The following is a 17,315-nucleotide window of genomic DNA, read 5'->3' as shown; positions in this document are numbered from 1 at the left end:
AAAAAAATTTTAAAAAAAAAAGGTTCTTACAAAGACTATTTGTATTATGGGAGTCTTTCCTTAAACATGACCTCAGCTCTTTTGTGAAGCGCTTAGAAAACTAGGGAGTTTTAGCCATCGTATGTATCTCATTTTAAAGCCTACACTAACAATAAGAGAAGAGCTTATATTAAATGAATAAATTGATGAAACTCCGAAGGTTTATACCTTTTTAAGAAAAATTGGAGTTGTCAAAATAAATTAGAGATGACCTTCTTTTAAGTAGTAAGTCATCCTATGCACTATGTGGCACTAAGCAGGCTGCAGGCATTGCCCCTTCAGTTGGACTAATGGGGAGTAACTGGGATTACGGTTGGTCTACAAATGAAGAGTAGCATTATATCATCATTCTTAACTGCTCAGTTTGAAAATCCATTGGTTCATTTGGTAGAATATTATATTAAATATTTAAAAAACTTATCAGAAAGAAGAAAATCACTTTGACCGGAAAAACTACTTCTCTTTGTTCAAAAATTGTCCCAACTTACAAAATACAATACTAGAACTTAAAGCTTTTTATGAAATTAGCTTTTGAGGCACTATTAAGCAATTTTTAAAAAAAGATCAGTATGGGATTTTGAAAATATTACATAAATATTTTAGCCATAAAGATACATTTTATTTGCTAGATTAAAAGTTCAAATAGGCAATTATTAGGTCCTAAATTTTATTTTGCTTGTTTTTTTTCAAGTTTACCACACATTCCTCTAAATTGTTGTTTAATATTAGTATAAGAGTAAGGTGACTTACAATTTCTGAGTACAGTTATGATTACTTCTCAATACTTCGCTCTTAATAAAGCCTTAACTAAAAATTTTAAGTTTAGTTAAAAGGAGCATACCAAATGTAGGTTCAAAATAAAATTTGTGTTTTAAAAAAAGGCAGATGAACTATGCACTTTATAATGTAATAACAGTCTTATTCTTTCGGAATATTTTGGTACATTATCAAAATTTGTCGGTAGCTAATTTTTTACATTTGAGTTAAACGTTAAAATTTACATTTGGATATTGTAGTAGTTAATGGCTCTGTAAATACTTAAAAACGTTTTATTATTATAATTTAAGCTATATGCACTTGTTATATTTGAGGCAAATCTTAACTTGTTAATAATTTAATTTTTTTGAGTTTACAAAACTTAATAAAGCTTTAAGGCTTGTAGTTTTTTTATAGACTAGAGGATGTTAAGATTATTATATGACTTTCAAATCTCTGTCAACATAATGTGCTCACTTGCAACTTAACACAACTTCTGCCTAAGATAAGGTAACTAGAGCTTAGCAGACTTTGGTAAATAATTTTCTATTCCCTTGAGTTGACCTCCACTCTTGTCGGGGTAGAAAATTTAGCTGGGGTGAGGCCTACGCCCTAATAAGTCAAAGTTACAGTAAAATTTGTTTCTTTTGTGTGACATTCTTGGTACTATGTCTTGTGAGGTCGACACTTCTTTGGAGATACTTTTTAAAAAGTTTCGCGTTAGAAAATCTCGGTTACCAGCGGTAATCATAGGTAATAAACTTAGTTGCAAATTTTTTTTTTCTTTAATTTTTTTAATTAAAGCCAGGTGCGATTTGCTAACCAAAAAAATTGTCTTTGAAGAAGCATATGAAGAAAAATCTCTAAATGAAATTAAAGATTATCTACCCGAAAGGGAGCCCAGGTTATAATATATAAGTTTAGAAAAAAAACATATAAAATTTTTTTATTAATCAACACTATTATTAGTAGCAAAAAAGAAAACTTTATAAATATATAGTTTTTTCTTATAAAATAACAAAAGGTTTCTGGCCTACACTTTTTTGTTTAAACACGAAGATGGAAGGATTTCACAACCTCTGGTTTTTATTTATGTGTCCCCGTTTGGTGGGTGCAAAAGGAATTTAATTTATAGCTCTTTCTTTACTCTTTTCTTCTTTAGGCTGTAAGCCAGAACTGCAAACATTGTACTCCACCTCAGTGCGTCCCTGTTTAGAAAGCTTAAAGTTGGCAAAGGTCCTATTTTAATTTCCATTACTTTTATCAGTTACTTTAGTAGTGAACAAGTTTATATTAGTGTTTTACCGTCAGAGAAATCGAGGAGATTTCTGACGACTGGTTAATGGGTGAGTTATAAAAACTGAAGATACTTGTTAAACTTTACACACTCTTCTAAGCACCTAAAATCTTTTTATTATGATTAATAATGATTTATAGGGATGTTTAGTAAGTTTTAGCGCAGAGTGCTTCGTTTGCTAATAATTTAGTTTATTAGGCCTAGTCCGTTTTTAGTTTTTACGAGTAATATCGTCAACTTACCCGCACGTATGTATAAGTGTGTGTGTAGGAGACTGCAAACTATAAGTGTGCGTCTAAAGCGCTTTGCGAGGCCGTCGGTTAGCGTGCGCCTACCCAGGGTTCGTTTGCAAGTTCTTAAGTCCACTGATGGTTATAGTCCTTCTAACACATGCAAAAGAAACAGTAGTGGCATTCCGGAAAAGACTACAAGTCGCTCCAGCCTTAGATGCCATGCAACGTCTCTGCGCAAAAAATATGGTGCACCGGTCATATGCCGCAGAAGTGTAAATTTTGATGGTTTTTTGTATTTCCAGTAAACAGATGCGTAGGCCGCAATAGAGCACAGTTTATTGCGCAAGTACATTAAGCTTTTTTGCAGACTGCAGCGAGTAGTGTGCGTGAATCACCGCTTTTACCTTTATCGCAATAAATTCTTGTGTTGTCACCAAGTTATTTGCTTAATTCTAACGGCGCCCAAGTATTCAGGCTGAGATCCTTACTTAACCTTGCCATCTTAGGGAGGGGTTAAAGCCCAATTCAAAATTGCTCTGCTTCTCTCTGCATGAATGTCAACCTCCCACTACCGGCACCAATTGGCTAGTGTTTTCAAGTAGTATTGCAGGTGTTGGCATAATAAAGAGGTTGCCCCGCGTATAGAGCGAAGAGCCTCGTGGGACTTCAGTGCCATTCGATAGTGTGGCGACAATGAAGTCCCATTCCTCACACGGAAGGTACATCCGTTTTAAAGTGATGTCAGAATCTTTTTAATGACCGACGAAGTACCCAGTGTGCGTAGTTGCGTAGGAGGCCCTCGTGCTGTACGTGATCAAAGGCTACGCCCGTGGCTATCTTAAAAGTGAAGTTCATTTTCTAATGCACAAAGTAGGATGAGTCGTCGAGTTCATCTTCGAAACTCTTTAGGGATTCTGGAAGTGCTTGGTGTGTTTTTACGGATTTTTCTGGTCGGCATAGTAAAAAAGCCTCCGCAGTTTTACCCAACGTTGAAATAGGGCTAATGGGACGTTATTTCCTTGGGTTTAGTGGAGCACGCGATGAGGGTAGCACTACAACTTTGTCTATTTTTTTTCCATGGCGTCGGGAAGGAACCAAGCGACAATACAGAAGTTGCAAAACATCATGTATGGTTTCGTCAGTACTGCCGTTCCGAAAGTTCATAGGTTATAACAGCGACTTTAATAGCTGTGCTCGGTTTGAGAAGACCGTTGCCAACGGTTGAGGGGTCTTGCGGTGTCTTGCCTCGGTACCGAATGGTAGCGCAAGTTGGAGGAACGCAATGAGCTGTGAAATGATCGGAAAAGGGCGCTGCCTTGTCTTTGTCGCTTTCAGCCACTATCACGCCTTTATTAAGTAGTGTTGGAGGTGTGTGGCAGCGGTTTTAACTCGTTTAACACTGCTCCTAAAAGATTGTCTTGGTTCATGGAGCGCCGGAGACAATCCTGCAGTTTTCGCCTTTCCGCTACTATCATGAATTGCAACCAACTCTTTTCTATTAAATTCAAACTTCATATATTATATTAACTCAAATTTTGGGTTTACTTATTTTATATATTTTAGATAATCCACTAACTAATATATTTTAAAAATGGTCTGGAAAATTTTTTACTATAATTTTTAACTACGTAGTCCAAAAACTTGACCTTGCTAGGTTTAGCGCAAAAGCCTTTTTTTTTTAAGGCACAGATTCTATGGCCGGTCTTAAGAAACCTTACACCGCTTACCGGGAGGGGCAGTCTTAGGCACAAACCCGAGGCCACCTGGACACACCTGCCTGCGTCACTGCCAGACAGGTTGAGAACTCCTCACCCAGAAAGGAGAAGTCCTTCCGCGCACGCCTATATTTTTTCCCTTTAACTGAAAAAATTTTTTATTTTGACCACGAGCTCCTGTCTTCAAAGTACAGTCCGAGGGGCAAGGTGGAATACGGAGAAGAGACTCGGTGTGTTACATGCATAAGTGTAGACTCCATTTTCTATAAAAATTTTCGTTACCTTGAACGCAATACCTCAGCTAAATTAGCCACATGTTGACCGCACCTTTTTAAAAAATTTTAAAAGTTTACAGCAAATATTTAGTTGTAAGTATATCACAACACAGTTTACCAAAAGCACCTAAGACTAAGTTTAAAATACAAAATGCAAAAACACAAAACAAAAAAGAAACAGAAACCAATCGCGAAACTTAGAACAAAAATAAATATACAGTTTATTGAGTGGAAAATTTATTGACATTAAGCACGAACGCAAATCACAAGATATTAAAAACGTAAAATACCTAAGTTTTACAGGAAAGGTGTCTCTAATAAACCAATCAGTACATGAAAAACAGCCCATAAACAAGAAAAAGGAAATTATTTGACACGATTAATTAAATTCAAACAAAACAGAAAAATTTTGTAAAAACTAATCTGGTTCAATTAGATTTACTATACAAGTATAAAGGCATTTTTGACCTTTAGTGAAGATATAAAATACAAACCGGAAACCGGTCAATTAAACTATCTGCTTTAATATTTTTTTGTATCCTTTATTTTATATGTCTTTTAAATACTTCCTTACTCAACTTAATTGTACACATCCTAATATGCGAACATTTCATTATATCTTATATTTAATATACTTTCATTTTATATACACTTTACACCAATTTTGATAAAGTATGCTATGCCTCGCTTATACACACTCTTTTGCTACACAATGAAAGCAACTAATAACTAGTGAAATTGGTGGAACCTAAATATCGTTCCTTTTTAATTTAGTTAATGTAAATTTTTTCCAAAGAAGAATATTAGATATGTGGTTCTCGTGTGAATTTTTGAGCCAGCAAAGTTTATAATTTTGGGAAGAGGGGGCCGGTTGAAATAGGCAAATGACTAAAAGAAAAAGATATATATGCGTAGTATTCTCCATGACTAAAGCTGTTAGAAAGTAATAGAAACCTCCACTTTAGATATACTGGGCATTGCAATATTACAGGTTATCCCAATGCCAAATTCCATCACATTCTTCTGGAGCTTTTATCAGATCATGATTTCACAATAATTGAAATAAATGTTTGAGGCTCTCACCCCGGCAACGTACTTTAAAACTACATACTGGAAGATTTTTGGGAAAACTTAACGACCAAATCATCGGCTTGATATCTAGAAAACTTGCAATTGAAGACGCCGCCTCACACCTTCGTTCTGTTGACATGACAAAACCTCAATAATTAAATTTGAGAACGTTTTTAGTCTCACTCGCCATTGACTTAAAAAAATGATTAAAAAGAGGCAACATTTAGAAAAAAAAGTTAATGCGAGTCTAAATCCTGCCTATGGAAGCGCTGTAAACAAACAGAAAGAAAAGAAATAAAAAAGGGTGGAATTAAACAACTCATTAACTTCCTCTAATAAACCTATATGGAAGATGACCAATTTTTTTTTTTAACTGGTAAAAAAAAAAATTAACCTATGTACTCCCTATTTACAACAATAAAAAGATTACTTACTCCGGAGATGAAAAAGCTTCTATGTTTGCTGAACATTTACTTTTGCAATCCTTTTTTTTACGTAATCTATAATATTCGGGAGGCCCTGAATATTAGGTTCCAGCGGAAAAAAAAAATTCCTGCGGGGGAGCTACTAGTTTTTTACGCAGCCTTTTCATTATATATTATTATTATATTTATCATAGTTGTTAATATTATTATTTTTAAATAAAATTATTGTTATATTTATTTCTCTTATTTATATATTTCTGTTTATTATATATTATTAATATACTTCTTATAGTTGTTAATATTATTATTTATAAATATTATTATTATTTTTTTATTTATTTTATTTATGTTAATTCTTTATATTATACACATTTTTTTTATATTTATTCTTGTTATTTCTATTATCATTTATTATTATTATCAGTTTCTTCTCTTTCGCGTATCATCCGGGGATATTCTCCTGGTGCTAGCAATTAGCTCTGTTTTCTGAGTTTATGATCTAATCCTTTTCCTATACAAAGTTTATCTGGTCGCCATAAGTGATGGAGATATAATGTTTAGAATAGAAGCGTTTTAGTTAGTAACGGGAAAACACGATCGTGACGTAGTGTGCATGAATAAGAAAAATTAAGCGGCAATCAACGAGGGCGAAATTAGTTAATATTTTGGTCCTTGAGCTTTTAACATTGCTGGTCATGTAGAATACGTAGGAATTTGTATAGACACTAGACTTATAAGAAAAAAATTTTGTTCTACAAAACTCTTGCATAGAATTTTTTTTTTTTTGGAGTTATAAAACTTAAACATCTAACACAAAAGGACCACCTTATCACTAAACTATTCAATTGATTTTACTCAACTCTAGTTTCCGGATGAAATGGAAAATCGCTGACGTAGTTTTCTTCAAAATACGTAAACCTAGTAATTTCGTCTAAAGCTACCGCCCAATAGGTCTAACCGCGTGCCTAGGGGAAGTACTGGAAGCAGTAACACTAAAAAGACTGGAAAATTTTTGTTGAGGATTGTCAATTTGGATTTAGGAATATTTGTCGGAGAAAGAGAGGAGGAGCAATCAATTTATTGCCCCGTAAAGGGGGGGTATTTATATTGTTAGTTAAGAAGTAAAAAATGTACAGAATAAGTGGTATGGGCGTGTATAAAAAATGTTTTACGTGCCACGCAGTTTGAGCAGGTGATCTATCAGAATGGGCTCCCACAATAATCATACAACAGCTTAACAGGTTTTGATTTTCGGAACGTCTCAAAAGCTTTAAATGCAAGAAAGTCAACAGCAGCAGTATCCTCAGGTGTCGAGAAAACACTTAATAGGTATGGCACAACGGTATTATATTTAAAATCATTAAATGTGGTTTTTCTGAAAGCCTCACACTCATAATTAAATCCTTTCTTCATAAAAGAACTTTTTCTAAAATTAATTCAGAGAAATTTACCAATGAAAACTAAAATTGGAGTTCCTTAATTCTTTTTATTCACCACTCCTTTTTGGTCCAATTTTATGATACCCCCCACTTCTACTACGGTCTTTACGGCTCATATGCGGATGACACTGCAATATACGGCAGTTCAAAATCAGCTCCCTTAGCACTATAACACCTTCAACAACTTCTTAAAAATGATTTAACACAAGACAAATTACATTTAAAGCTGCAAATAGTAACGCCCTTTTATACACGAGAAGAAAGTAAGAAGGCCTCTTACCAATCTTACCACGTTACAAACTAAAATCTTCTGAAGCGATCACTTCAGATAACTCGGCGCAATAGTCGACTCCAAACTAAAGTGGCATGCCCACACTTCCTAAGTTGTTAATAACACGAAGGCTTTAAGAAAAGCTCTTTACCCCTTTTGTGCAAAAAAAGTATACTTAGCCAAAAACAAACTGATACTTTACCAACTTCTGGTTGGGTCGGTACTTAATTACGCGTCAGCGTGAGCCTCTTCGGACGTCATTACTAATAGGCTACATATTTTACAAAACAACTTTCTCCATAGTTAAATCGGAGCGCCATGGTTTTTTCGCAACTGCAATTTATACCGAGACTGTAAAACTGAGCTTTTCGAAGAATCCCATCTTGAAGAAGCAAACAGATAGTTGTTAGAGTTTAACGCGCACGCTAACCAACTTTTGTCCCAAGCTCTAGCTTACGATTCCTAACCACCACAAAAAACACACGTAAACCCTATAATACTAATATTTACAATGACATTTAAAACACTAAATATGCTTATCGCAATAATTAAATTAATATCAATAACATTTACATCAATAATTATAATAATAACTTAATAACATAATAATGAGCGAATAATAACTTTTACAGCATTCAAAATGACCTTTAATATTTAATTAAAGTGCGCGGGCTCTTACCCACCAACCGCCCATGCGGGGAAAATAGGGATTAAGCAGTCCTAGACCCCTAGGGTCTCCACTGTGACATGTTACCTCAATAAATAAATAAATGAAAAATAGATTGCAGGATACGAAAAAAACTTTAAACTCCATTTATTAAAGTTAAATATGTATCGTTTGGTAGCAAATAATATAATATTTTTCAGTGTTAACTCTAGCTCCCCTTGCCATGAATCTAGCATGCGCCTTATCATCATTTTTGCAGGACGTTACTATGTTAAATGCGACCAATGCATGATATTTTATGATTTGCTTTTTTAACGCTTAAACAAATGTTTAAGGCTTCCAAACCTTGGGATGAGGGCTGACTCTGTTACCTACTCTATAATGGGGGCCTGTCGTACGTCTTCTCTTTAAGTTACCTTTGCTTCTGTCGAAATTAACCGCAACTCCAAAAGAGGACGTCCCCCCCTCAGTTTGGTGCAATTAATCCGTTATAGGGGTACACATTTGATACTCGCCCTTAATCTTATGACGAGTAAGTTGTTGAGGACCCTTTAGTTCACTAAACTAGGGTAGCTCAGAGGACCAAAGGTCGGTTCAATCTCTTTCTCTGGAACCCTTTAGATTCCAGAAATCCTCGGATTTGATCCCCCAGGCGAGCTCAGAGGTTCAGGAGCCTATCTCTTTCCTAGTACTCTACTGAACCTGAAAAACTCCATGAACTTGTCTGCCTCGGGGAATCGAACTTGTGCCCTCACAAAGCATTGAACTCTTAATCAGTCGAACTTAACCAGGAACCAGGGGAATAGGTTTGTTGAATTGCTTTGCTCTTTCCCCCTCTCCACTCACCTAAAAACAGCTTAACGCGATGTGACCCCTGTTATCTGGAATCATGAGGTTCTCCGAAGATAATAAGCGTCCAAAAAAAGTTAAAATATATGAAGAAACAGAGAGTAAACTGATTAATTTTGGCAAAAATAGTTAACAGAGCTAAGTACTCAGAGCAAGAGTGGAGCTAATGCACTATATGTTTAAGCTGTGCACAGGCGGAAATAGAACTTAAGAAAATACCGTAAAATAGAAACAGAGCTTAGAAATTGAAGTAGAAACAAAAATAACTTAAAGAGAAAACATGCAATAGGCACCCATTACAGAGAAGGTAACGAACCGGCTCCCTCAGCCCAAGGTTGGAAGCCTTAAATATTTGTTTTAAGGGTTAAAAACGCAAATCACAAAATATAATGCATTGGTCGCATTTAACATAATGTTCAGCGAAAATGATGATAGGGGCGCATGCTAGTTTCATAGAAACACCACGTCAATCATTGATAATATTAATGCATGATCAACTAAACATTTTAATTGACTAAGCGGCACGGGAAAGCCTTTTTTTTAAGTGAGGCTCCAGTGGACAAAAGTACAACTAAAAATAATTTTAGACAGTTTTAAAAAATTAAATGAGCGCCATTTCGATTAATAAAGTGACCATTGAGGTCCAGCGCTCTTGCGCTGAAGGGGATTAGGCGTTAGAATACCTACTACGCCAAAAACTGGTTGCCCATCTTGAACTTTATATATTTTTTAACTCCTTTCAAAATTAGCCCTATATATCAAAGCAATTGATAATCTACTTTATGATCCTTGCAGCCCTATAGACTGGGATCTTAAAAACTACAAACAGATAACAAGCACTCTGCAAAACCGATCTTGTCTATTAGTAATGCAGATATCCAAAATAATCTTGTTCAAGAACAATCTTGCTTTTCTTAATCTGGCAGGGATTGTGTTGCCCAATATAATAATGACTTGAAAAGATTTTTAATTCTGCGTAGGGATAAGTGTTACACTTAAGGGGGCAGAAAATCATTTATAAGGTATCAAGTCCTAACATTGGCAAGCGTTCTCAAATTTGTTATCAGTGCATGCAAGAAAATAATTCAAAGTTGGTTAACTTCCTTTTAATGTTTACATACTTACAGACAAAATTTAAACTAATTTTAAAGTTCTGCCAGAACTTTATCGCTATTTTGACAAACGCAGAACTTTTAGCCACTATTTGATCATAGGCTTTAGAGCTTTCTTTAAGCTAGGTTCAATAAAATATTAATAACAAAGGTTAGGCTTTAAAGATAACATAAAAACTATATATTGTAGCCTCTTTGCGTTAGATGCTTATGGAGTCGCAAAAACGCCTATCTTCAAACTTAAAACAACAAAATTATTTGCAGTTTATGTAAAAGCGAATGAACCTTAGTGAACAATGTATTAATTACAAAATGCCATATATACCTTTACAAAGACCAAAAATATTTACCATTTTTGTATATAATTTTTTTTTAGTTAATTGCCACAAATATTCTTTGTTATTGTATCTTTTGTGGTGGTGACTCTTACATGTGGTATAAATTAAACAATTAAATATATAACAAAGATTTTAAAAGCAGTGGGAGAGCGGCTCGTACCCTCACCTCAGAAAGCAAATTCAGAAAGCTGGTCGTGACTTTTAACAGGCCTTTAAACACACAATTTTCTTAGACACGTGGTCTCCTTGGTAGCGGTATGCTTAGTTGGAAATCGAACCCATTCTAGCTAGACACTTTTTAAAATAGGAATTAAATTGTTTTTTTTTAAATCGGTATTTTCATACCAATAAATATAGTGATACAAAATAATTATTTTTTAATTGGTCAAATATTATTTTGGTTCAATTTAACCTAATTTTTTTTTGACACGAAATACATCCTGATTTGTTAAAATACTAGTTTTTACTTACCACTTTTTAAATATTTTAAGAACTTTCATCCTACACTTTACCACAATAATTGTGTTCTTTATATGTGCGGTGTTAATGTTTAAGCTTGTATTATCGTAGTATTACCTTTCACTTTTTCCCAAACTGTATAGATTGTAGTATACTAGAGACTTCTTCTCAACTTTGTAAAATTCAAATAATATTTGTCGTACTTTACGTGTTATTTTGTACACCGACTGCAATCAGATACGAATTGGGATATTTATATCCCAGACTGCTATGTCTATATATAACCTAACAATAGCTAGGGACGTTATTCAATATGACTATTTCAGGGGGTATACTACTTGAGGTGAATGGAGTCTGAACATATTATTAAAATTAAGATTGACCAAATTTTTATTAGTTGTGTACTTCCAAGTTTGGAAAGACATTAAAGTATACAAGAACAAAGATTTTAGAGGGACGAAGGTTAATGCGCAACTCAAGTCATAATCAGTGGGTTTTGAGTCCCAGTCTAGGGTTAACCTCTCAATTTCTCTAAGCCATTAAGCTACACGATAACTTTCAATCCCGATTATATCGACTGAATCTGTTGGTATAAAAATTCTGCGCCGTTCTTAAATGTTATTGTGAGGGCCCAAGTCTGAATGCTAGTTTTTTAACGGCTAATTTGTGTTCTTCATCTTTCTAAGAAGTTCAAAACCTAGGTTTACAATATATAATTTAACTGGTAAAAATCTTAAATTTAAAGTTTAAAAATCCTAAATTGGTGGGTAAATTAAAACCATGAAAAAGCGGTACTTACAAGGCTGTTTTAAAGTTTGGCGCCGACTTTTCTGCGGAGATAAAAGTTATTATAAACTTTAAAGTGAAAAAATATAATAAAAAAATTTTACTTGCGATATTTTAAATTGCTTTAAAACGCATTAATACATTTGAGCAAAAGATGATGGTAATTTACGCAGTGAGGTCAGTGTCAAAAAAGTAGTAAAAACACCGTTTGGCTATTGTTCATAAATCATATCCTTGTCAGTCACAAAATTTAACTATTTTGAGCTGCTTACTTTACGAGAGGTTATTAGTGTTGTGTTTAGTTATATAAATAAAAATTCGGTGGCAATATCATCATCTAGGATGTGAAGCTAAAATTTTTGTTACATTATCTTAATATATTAGTTAAATTTTTGGAGCCTATATAATTTTAATTCACCGCCTTCTTTAAAATTATTTTGTTTAGAGACTACTGCCCCAACAAAAACAAATGAATATATTGTGGGATGCTTATAAAAGTATATCCGGAAAAGTTAATACAAACGTCAGTGAGCGACCAGAGGATCTCTCTAAGTAATAAATTATTAGGAAGAGATAAATATCACCTTAAACTTAAAATATAAGTAAGCGTCACAGGACTCTAAGCGAGGATGAAATTGCTTTATTATGTGATAGGTTATTATACTGGATTTATTTATAAATTCAATTTATTATGAATAATTATTACTATGCTAAAAGAAAGTTCTCTGCTGAACGTCTATCTACGATTGTTTTGGCTAAGTATGGTCTTTTTTCTTTAGATTGCTGACGTCAACGTTACCTGACGATCGAAAACAAGCCTTACAGACCTTAGCTTTCATAGCGCCGTACCAACCCTACGAGGTTTAAACCCGCATTCACTAAACCTTCAACCTTCAAAGCAATGCAAATTCTAGCATACTTTTTTATAGGTAGGAAGCTTTGGTTTTAAGGGTTTTATCGCGCTATTACAAACGGAATACGAGGATGAAGCTATTTGTTTGTGTGTCTTACAAGCATTGTCTGAGATCTTTTCCCCTTTCAAGCTTTCAGATCCTAGACCCAACGACCTTCCTACACCACAGAAATATACTGTTTCTTCAGACAAATTATCTTTACTTCATTCCCAGTTTTTAGAAACAGGAAGCTCTATAGAGGCGCTTCTAAGCCTTGTGGAGAGCAACAACTCAAATATTCGGTTTTACTGCGTACAGGTGACTCTCTATCTTCTTAACTCTCTTCTTTTTATCAAGTCATCCTCTTTTCCAGGTCGTCCGTAGCTTACTTGAGATCGCTAAGGAGAGTACACAGGAGTCTATATTGTCAATACCACGTGGTCTGCTATTTTCTAAAACTTATTTTTACTTATGCATATTACGTATTATTACTGAAATTCTGAAAGTTTAAAATCTTTTGCTGGACGCAGGAATGCAGCGGATTATTGATCTCTTAGGCGACACTCAAGACCACGTGTTGAGTGAATCTCTATGTCTGCTTGAGTTGCTGACATCCGCTAACTCCACCGTCCAAAAGCTGGCCGTTTACGAGAATATATTCGACCAACTTTTTTCTATTATGGTGAGGGAAGGTTGGGTTTTCCCTTCTTTTCGCTTTCCAGAGTTTAGCGCTGTGCGCAGGATATTGTGGTGGAGGAACGCTGGTTAGTACGTGTCTGAGGATTCTTTCTACACTGCTTTCTGGAAGCAGCAGTAATCAATCTTCCTTCCGAGAGAGTGCATCGTTTTCCCAGATAAGGTCCTCTGAAAAACCCTTCGTAGATTTTAATAAGGTGCCTAGTATTGCTCGCTTTTGAACAGTGTGTTTATATCAGTCGCCCTAAATAAGAAAGATTCTAGTCCTCCCGCCCCCCACGGTTAGAATTTGTCCCCTCTAAACTTGCCATAACATATGTTATGGTGCTAGGGATCCAGTGGGAATGGGATTTCGTTACTACAAGCAACTTTATGCTTCTGCTAGACATTCTCCGTGAGCTGGTATCTATCTCTAATCCTGAACGTGAAAGTAACCAAATGGCACTGTGTCGAGCCCAGGTGGTCTTCGTATAATTTCTTCCTACTTGAAAAAAAGACCATTTTATCGCGCACCCAAGCAGGCAACGGAGGCCGTACTGACGCTGACCCTTCAAGACTGGGCCCTTCCCCACGAGATAAAAGTACATCTTCGTGCTTGTGCAGGGGAACTATTGAAGGGCAACCCCTCAGTTGGTGAGCTGGCCTCTAAATTCGCAGCCCAAAATACTTCTTCTGACGGCGCCAAGTCTCGCTACCGCCCCGCTGTTGTCAGCTGGATAGCCAATCTTCTAGACAACCGGCATCATCCCGTATACCGGTTTCACTTCTTCCTTCCCTCTTTATTAAGTTGTCTATGCCAATGTGTATGGAACTTTAGCTGCGCGACGCTATACTGTCTAGGTTGCTACCTTTACAGAAACGCGCAAGCGCAGCAGGTCACCGTGTCCAAGCTGTCGCAGCCACAGGGGACAGCCCATCCGTTCATAGATAACCTCCTCGCTGCAGGTGCCTTATTACTCGGTGCACTCATGGATACGTCTGACGGCATTAGTAATTGGTTGGCCTCTTTGCTTGGTACCTGTCTTTCACTTTTGACTGTTTCAACATGGTCACTTTCTCGGCTAAGTATCGCGCATGATCTGCGATGACGCTAAAGCCAAAAGCATATTCATGACCGTCAAAGTTGTTGATAAGGACAACTCTGATAAAACTGTTCCTTTACACCTAAAACTTTTGCGGGCCGGATTCGAATGCGAGGGAGTCCACTGCCAGAGAGTTCGGTCAGTAACTCAAGTCAATGACTAGCCAACGACCCTTAATTAAGTTAAGGGCACCAGTAGGTGTGGTCAGTTTGCCATTGCTCTGACCGCCTCTATTTCCTGTCCGGAATATATAGAAAGCTTTCTTTCAGAGACCCAAAATTTAGCATTTCTGGTGCAGCAGAGCCAGCGCACTGTCTCATATCTTCAAGCGCAGGACATAATCCTCGTTGGATTATCTTCATTGCTTTTAGGTACTACAAGGTCTTTCCTTCTAGAAGAGCTCTTAACCCACTTTCTTTAGGCGTTTGCATGTACTATAGCTTTCCGGGCGACCACAAATCTGCCCTTGCTCACGTCCTTCACTACACGATTGGGATGGACCGTTTTTCCACTAACATCGACACGATGATAAATGACCCATTTTTTTGCAGCGCCCTAAAGCGTGAACAGAAAAGTCTTCCTTTGGAAATGGTTTTAAATTTTTCCAGTTTCGCCCTTTTCTTTACCTGCGCGGCTATATGAGTAGGTGTGGGTCGATCAACACTTTGCGGAATTGTGCCTTGCTGAGAGGGACACACTAATGAGGTTTTCCTTAATGCTACATAGAGATTTCTAGCGTAAAGAGTACCGGCAGTGTGATGACCATGCCCCTCGAGGAGATAATCGCCAATCAACCCAGTGCTCACCTCACAGATAAGCAGACACCTAATACTTACCAAGAGAAAATAGAGAACCAAAAGAACGAAATTATACGATTAAGACATCAATTGGAGGATCTATCAAAGCACAAAGAGAAATCTAGAGAGGGTAAATCCTTAACTCTCCCGCTTAACCAAAAGTCACTCAACCACGTTAACTAGTAAAAAGTGCTGAAGAGCAGAATAGCAGCTCGATGAACCTTCGCCTTAAGAGAGAATTACACTTAGAGCTGCAAAGACTTAAAAAAGAGATAGCCTACCTAAAAACGCCTGATGAAAATCTACTGACTATCAAGAGAGCTATTAAAGAAGTAAAAAGCAATATTGAAAAGTGCAAAGAAGAGCAAAAGTTGCTAGTGGTAAAGTTAATTATAACTTTTCTGTTCCGTCCTTGCTAAAAAAAACAGGCTAAGCTTATAGAACGAGATGAAGAAAAGATCATTTTAAAGAGAAAGCTTCTATCCTTCGGGGATACGATGTACAACGCGGAAGAGTTCACTAGGGAAGAGGACGCACATATCTGAACGTCCAAGCCTACTCTGTTGGGGCCCTAATAAAGTGTTTCATACGAAAGTAGCTTCGTCCAATCCGCTGTCAGGCTCCGATAGCCCTACCACCGCCAAGGGGCGAGCTGTAAGGCAGCATAGCAAAATCTGGTGAAGGGGGTGCCGACCTTCTCCATTGTCAAAATAGGTCTCGAGGTAGTCGTTGTCCTCTTCCTCCGCCATCCCGTCTTCTGACGGCGGTTCCTCGGAACCGCTTTCCCCTTTTAAATCTTCCTCTCCTCCCTCAACACCATCTACACTATCTTGTAGCCCTGTAGTTTTTATTCTTTTATATATGCAATAGATTTCAACGATGAGAGACGCTAAAAACCTGAGAGCTGAGACAAAATTTCCTTATTCTCAAGCCTTGCTTTCTTATTTTTTGATTCTGTGCCCTGAGCTTTCAGTTCACAGGGAAACCACCTAAATAAGCCTAAATAGCACTAATTATTCTGCAGAGACAGCAATACAAAAGTAAAATTCCCTGTTTTTTCGCAAAAGTTTTGCAGATTTTTATGGCAAAGCAGTTCTTTCATAAAACGGTCCGAATATTTTACTACTTTAAAATGGATACTGCAAAATGTAAATAAGTTGAAAAGAGAACAAAATATATACATAAAACTTAAGTAGAAGCAAGTAAACCTATTGTCGGTTTTGTTTGAATAATAAACTGACAGGTTTAAATTTTCACATATCTCACCGTACTTTAAAATCTCCAAAAAACCAAAAAAAAGGGGATAAAGCTAGCTGCGACCACAAAAAAAAGGGGCAAAAACCTTATGAAGATCGCTTTTACTACTTATGAGCGTTAAAGGTTTTTGAATTAAAGGGGGGAAGAGGGGTGGAGGCTCTTCCACAAGTAATTCATGGTCTTTTCCCAAAATTCTACCAGCGCGGAAGCGCCCGCGTCCTCTACCCTGAGTAAGCATTCAGTAACTCTGGTTAACCTAGACTAATGACCGCTTGACTGCAAGGAGGTGGCGCCACAGTCCCTTCCACCGGCTTTGCAGGTTACTTAAAAGCTCATCTCCAACGAGCACACTTCGCATGCCTTTCGATTATTTAACCCTTCCATATATGCTCACCCGGTCTAGACTTTCACTACATCAAAAAGTGGTAGGGCAGGAAATCGTTTAAGGTCTCGGGTCCAAGCACCACCTAGATCTTAGTTAATAGTATGCTTGAATTAACTAATATATGACACTTTTACAAAGCAATTAAAAGCCTTCATAGTGTCATTCGTTTAGGCAAAGTGATTTTGTAAAATTTTTTGGAAGAAAAAGAGTGCCACTTTTGGTCTGATAGCTCCACAATTCGTTAACTTAATTTAAATATAAGGGTAATTTTTTCCCTTAAAAATAATTAGTCAAAATGCTTAAAATTACTGTTTAAGTATTCAGCTTTATAAATCCTTTCCAACAGATTTCTAATGAATGCTTTACTTTTTTAAATATACCTTAATAGTAAAATTATCTTAACAAAAAAGTATTTGACGAGATGTAAATTAAATTAATAACTATATCATCGTAAAAACTTTTAGAATTACAAT

General features: G+C 36.2%; 2 protein-coding genes and 1 long non-coding RNA gene across 4 annotated transcripts; 2 read left to right on the top strand and 1 right to left on the bottom strand.

The window, feature by feature from the left end:
* Positions 1 to 1,381: 1,381 nt before the first annotated feature.
* Positions 1,382 to 2,601, top strand: LOC135144368 (glia maturation factor beta-like). Its single transcript, XM_064076412.1, has 8 exons — positions 1,382 to 1,548; positions 1,600 to 1,699; positions 1,820 to 1,902; positions 1,958 to 2,031; positions 2,093 to 2,141; positions 2,233 to 2,241; positions 2,308 to 2,340; positions 2,417 to 2,601. Exons 1-8 carry the CDS (start codon positions 1,464 to 1,466, stop codon positions 2,599 to 2,601), a joined length of 618 nt encoding a protein of 205 aa, XP_063932482.1. The 5' UTR covers positions 1,382 to 1,463.
* Positions 2,602 to 11,944: 9,343 nt separating this feature from the next.
* Positions 11,945 to 15,745, top strand: LOC135144414 (general vesicular transport factor p115-like). Of its 2 annotated transcripts, none has more exons than XM_064076457.1 (19): positions 11,945 to 12,014; positions 12,178 to 12,284; positions 12,336 to 12,386; positions 12,512 to 12,593; positions 12,662 to 12,943; positions 12,999 to 13,065; positions 13,156 to 13,317; positions 13,367 to 13,484; positions 13,547 to 13,602; positions 13,653 to 13,780; positions 13,843 to 14,078; positions 14,139 to 14,335; positions 14,388 to 14,541; positions 14,602 to 14,774; positions 14,825 to 14,994; positions 15,050 to 15,108; positions 15,158 to 15,330; positions 15,384 to 15,580; positions 15,629 to 15,745. In XM_064076457.1, exons 2-19 carry the CDS (start codon positions 12,202 to 12,204, stop codon positions 15,743 to 15,745), a joined length of 2,505 nt encoding a protein of 834 aa, XP_063932527.1. In that variant the 5' UTR covers positions 11,945 to 12,014; positions 12,178 to 12,201. The 2 variants fall into 2 exon arrangements, with proteins under 2 accessions (XP_063932527.1, XP_063932526.1); XM_064076456.1 differs by having other exon boundaries at positions 14,599 to 14,774.
* A 510-nt stretch (positions 15,746 to 16,255) lies between these two features.
* Positions 16,256 to 16,738, bottom strand: LOC135144415 (uncharacterized). Its single transcript, XR_010283126.1, has 3 exons — positions 16,543 to 16,738; positions 16,409 to 16,479; positions 16,256 to 16,339 (listed from the first exon to the last, which is right to left on the bottom strand). It is a non-coding gene; the product is annotated as an uncharacterized LOC135144415 (long non-coding RNA).
* Between the last annotated feature and the right edge of the window lie 577 nt (positions 16,739 to 17,315).

Source organism: Zophobas morio, unplaced genomic scaffold (assembly GCF_036711695.1).
Source record: "Zophobas morio isolate AGI-343-1 ecotype UQ-CSIRO unplaced genomic scaffold, CSIRO_AGI_Zmor_V1 ptg000099l, whole genome shotgun sequence".
Taxonomy (NCBI): domain Eukaryota; kingdom Metazoa; phylum Arthropoda; class Insecta; order Coleoptera; family Tenebrionidae; genus Zophobas; species Zophobas morio.
Note: the sequence above shows the minus strand (reverse complement) of the source record. Positions and strands in the feature narration are given on the sequence as shown.

Excerpts from the sequence above, each read along its gene's own strand:
- LOC135144368 (XM_064076412.1), top strand. The coding sequence starts at position 1,464 with ATGTCTTGTGAGGTCGACACTTCTTTGGAGATACTTTTTAAAAAGTTT. Across the intron at positions 1,700-1,819 it reads CTACCCGAAAGGGAGCCCAG|GTTTCTGGCCTACACTTTTT; the intron begins GTTATAATATAT and ends AAATAACAAAAG. Across the intron at positions 2,341-2,416 it reads TATCGTCAACTTACCCGCAC|CGTGCGCCTACCCAGGGTTC; the intron begins GTATGTATAAGT and ends GCCGTCGGTTAG.
- LOC135144414 (XM_064076456.1), top strand. The coding sequence starts at position 12,202 with ATGAATATATTGTGGGATGCTTATAAAAGTATATCCGGAAAAGTTAAT. Across the intron at positions 14,079-14,138 it reads CGGCATCATCCCGTATACCG|CTGCGCGACGCTATACTGTC; the intron begins GTTTCACTTCTT and ends ATGGAACTTTAG. Across the intron at positions 14,542-14,598 it reads GTCCACTGCCAGAGAGTTCG|TAGGTGTGGTCAGTTTGCCA; the intron begins GTCAGTAACTCA and ends TAAGGGCACCAG.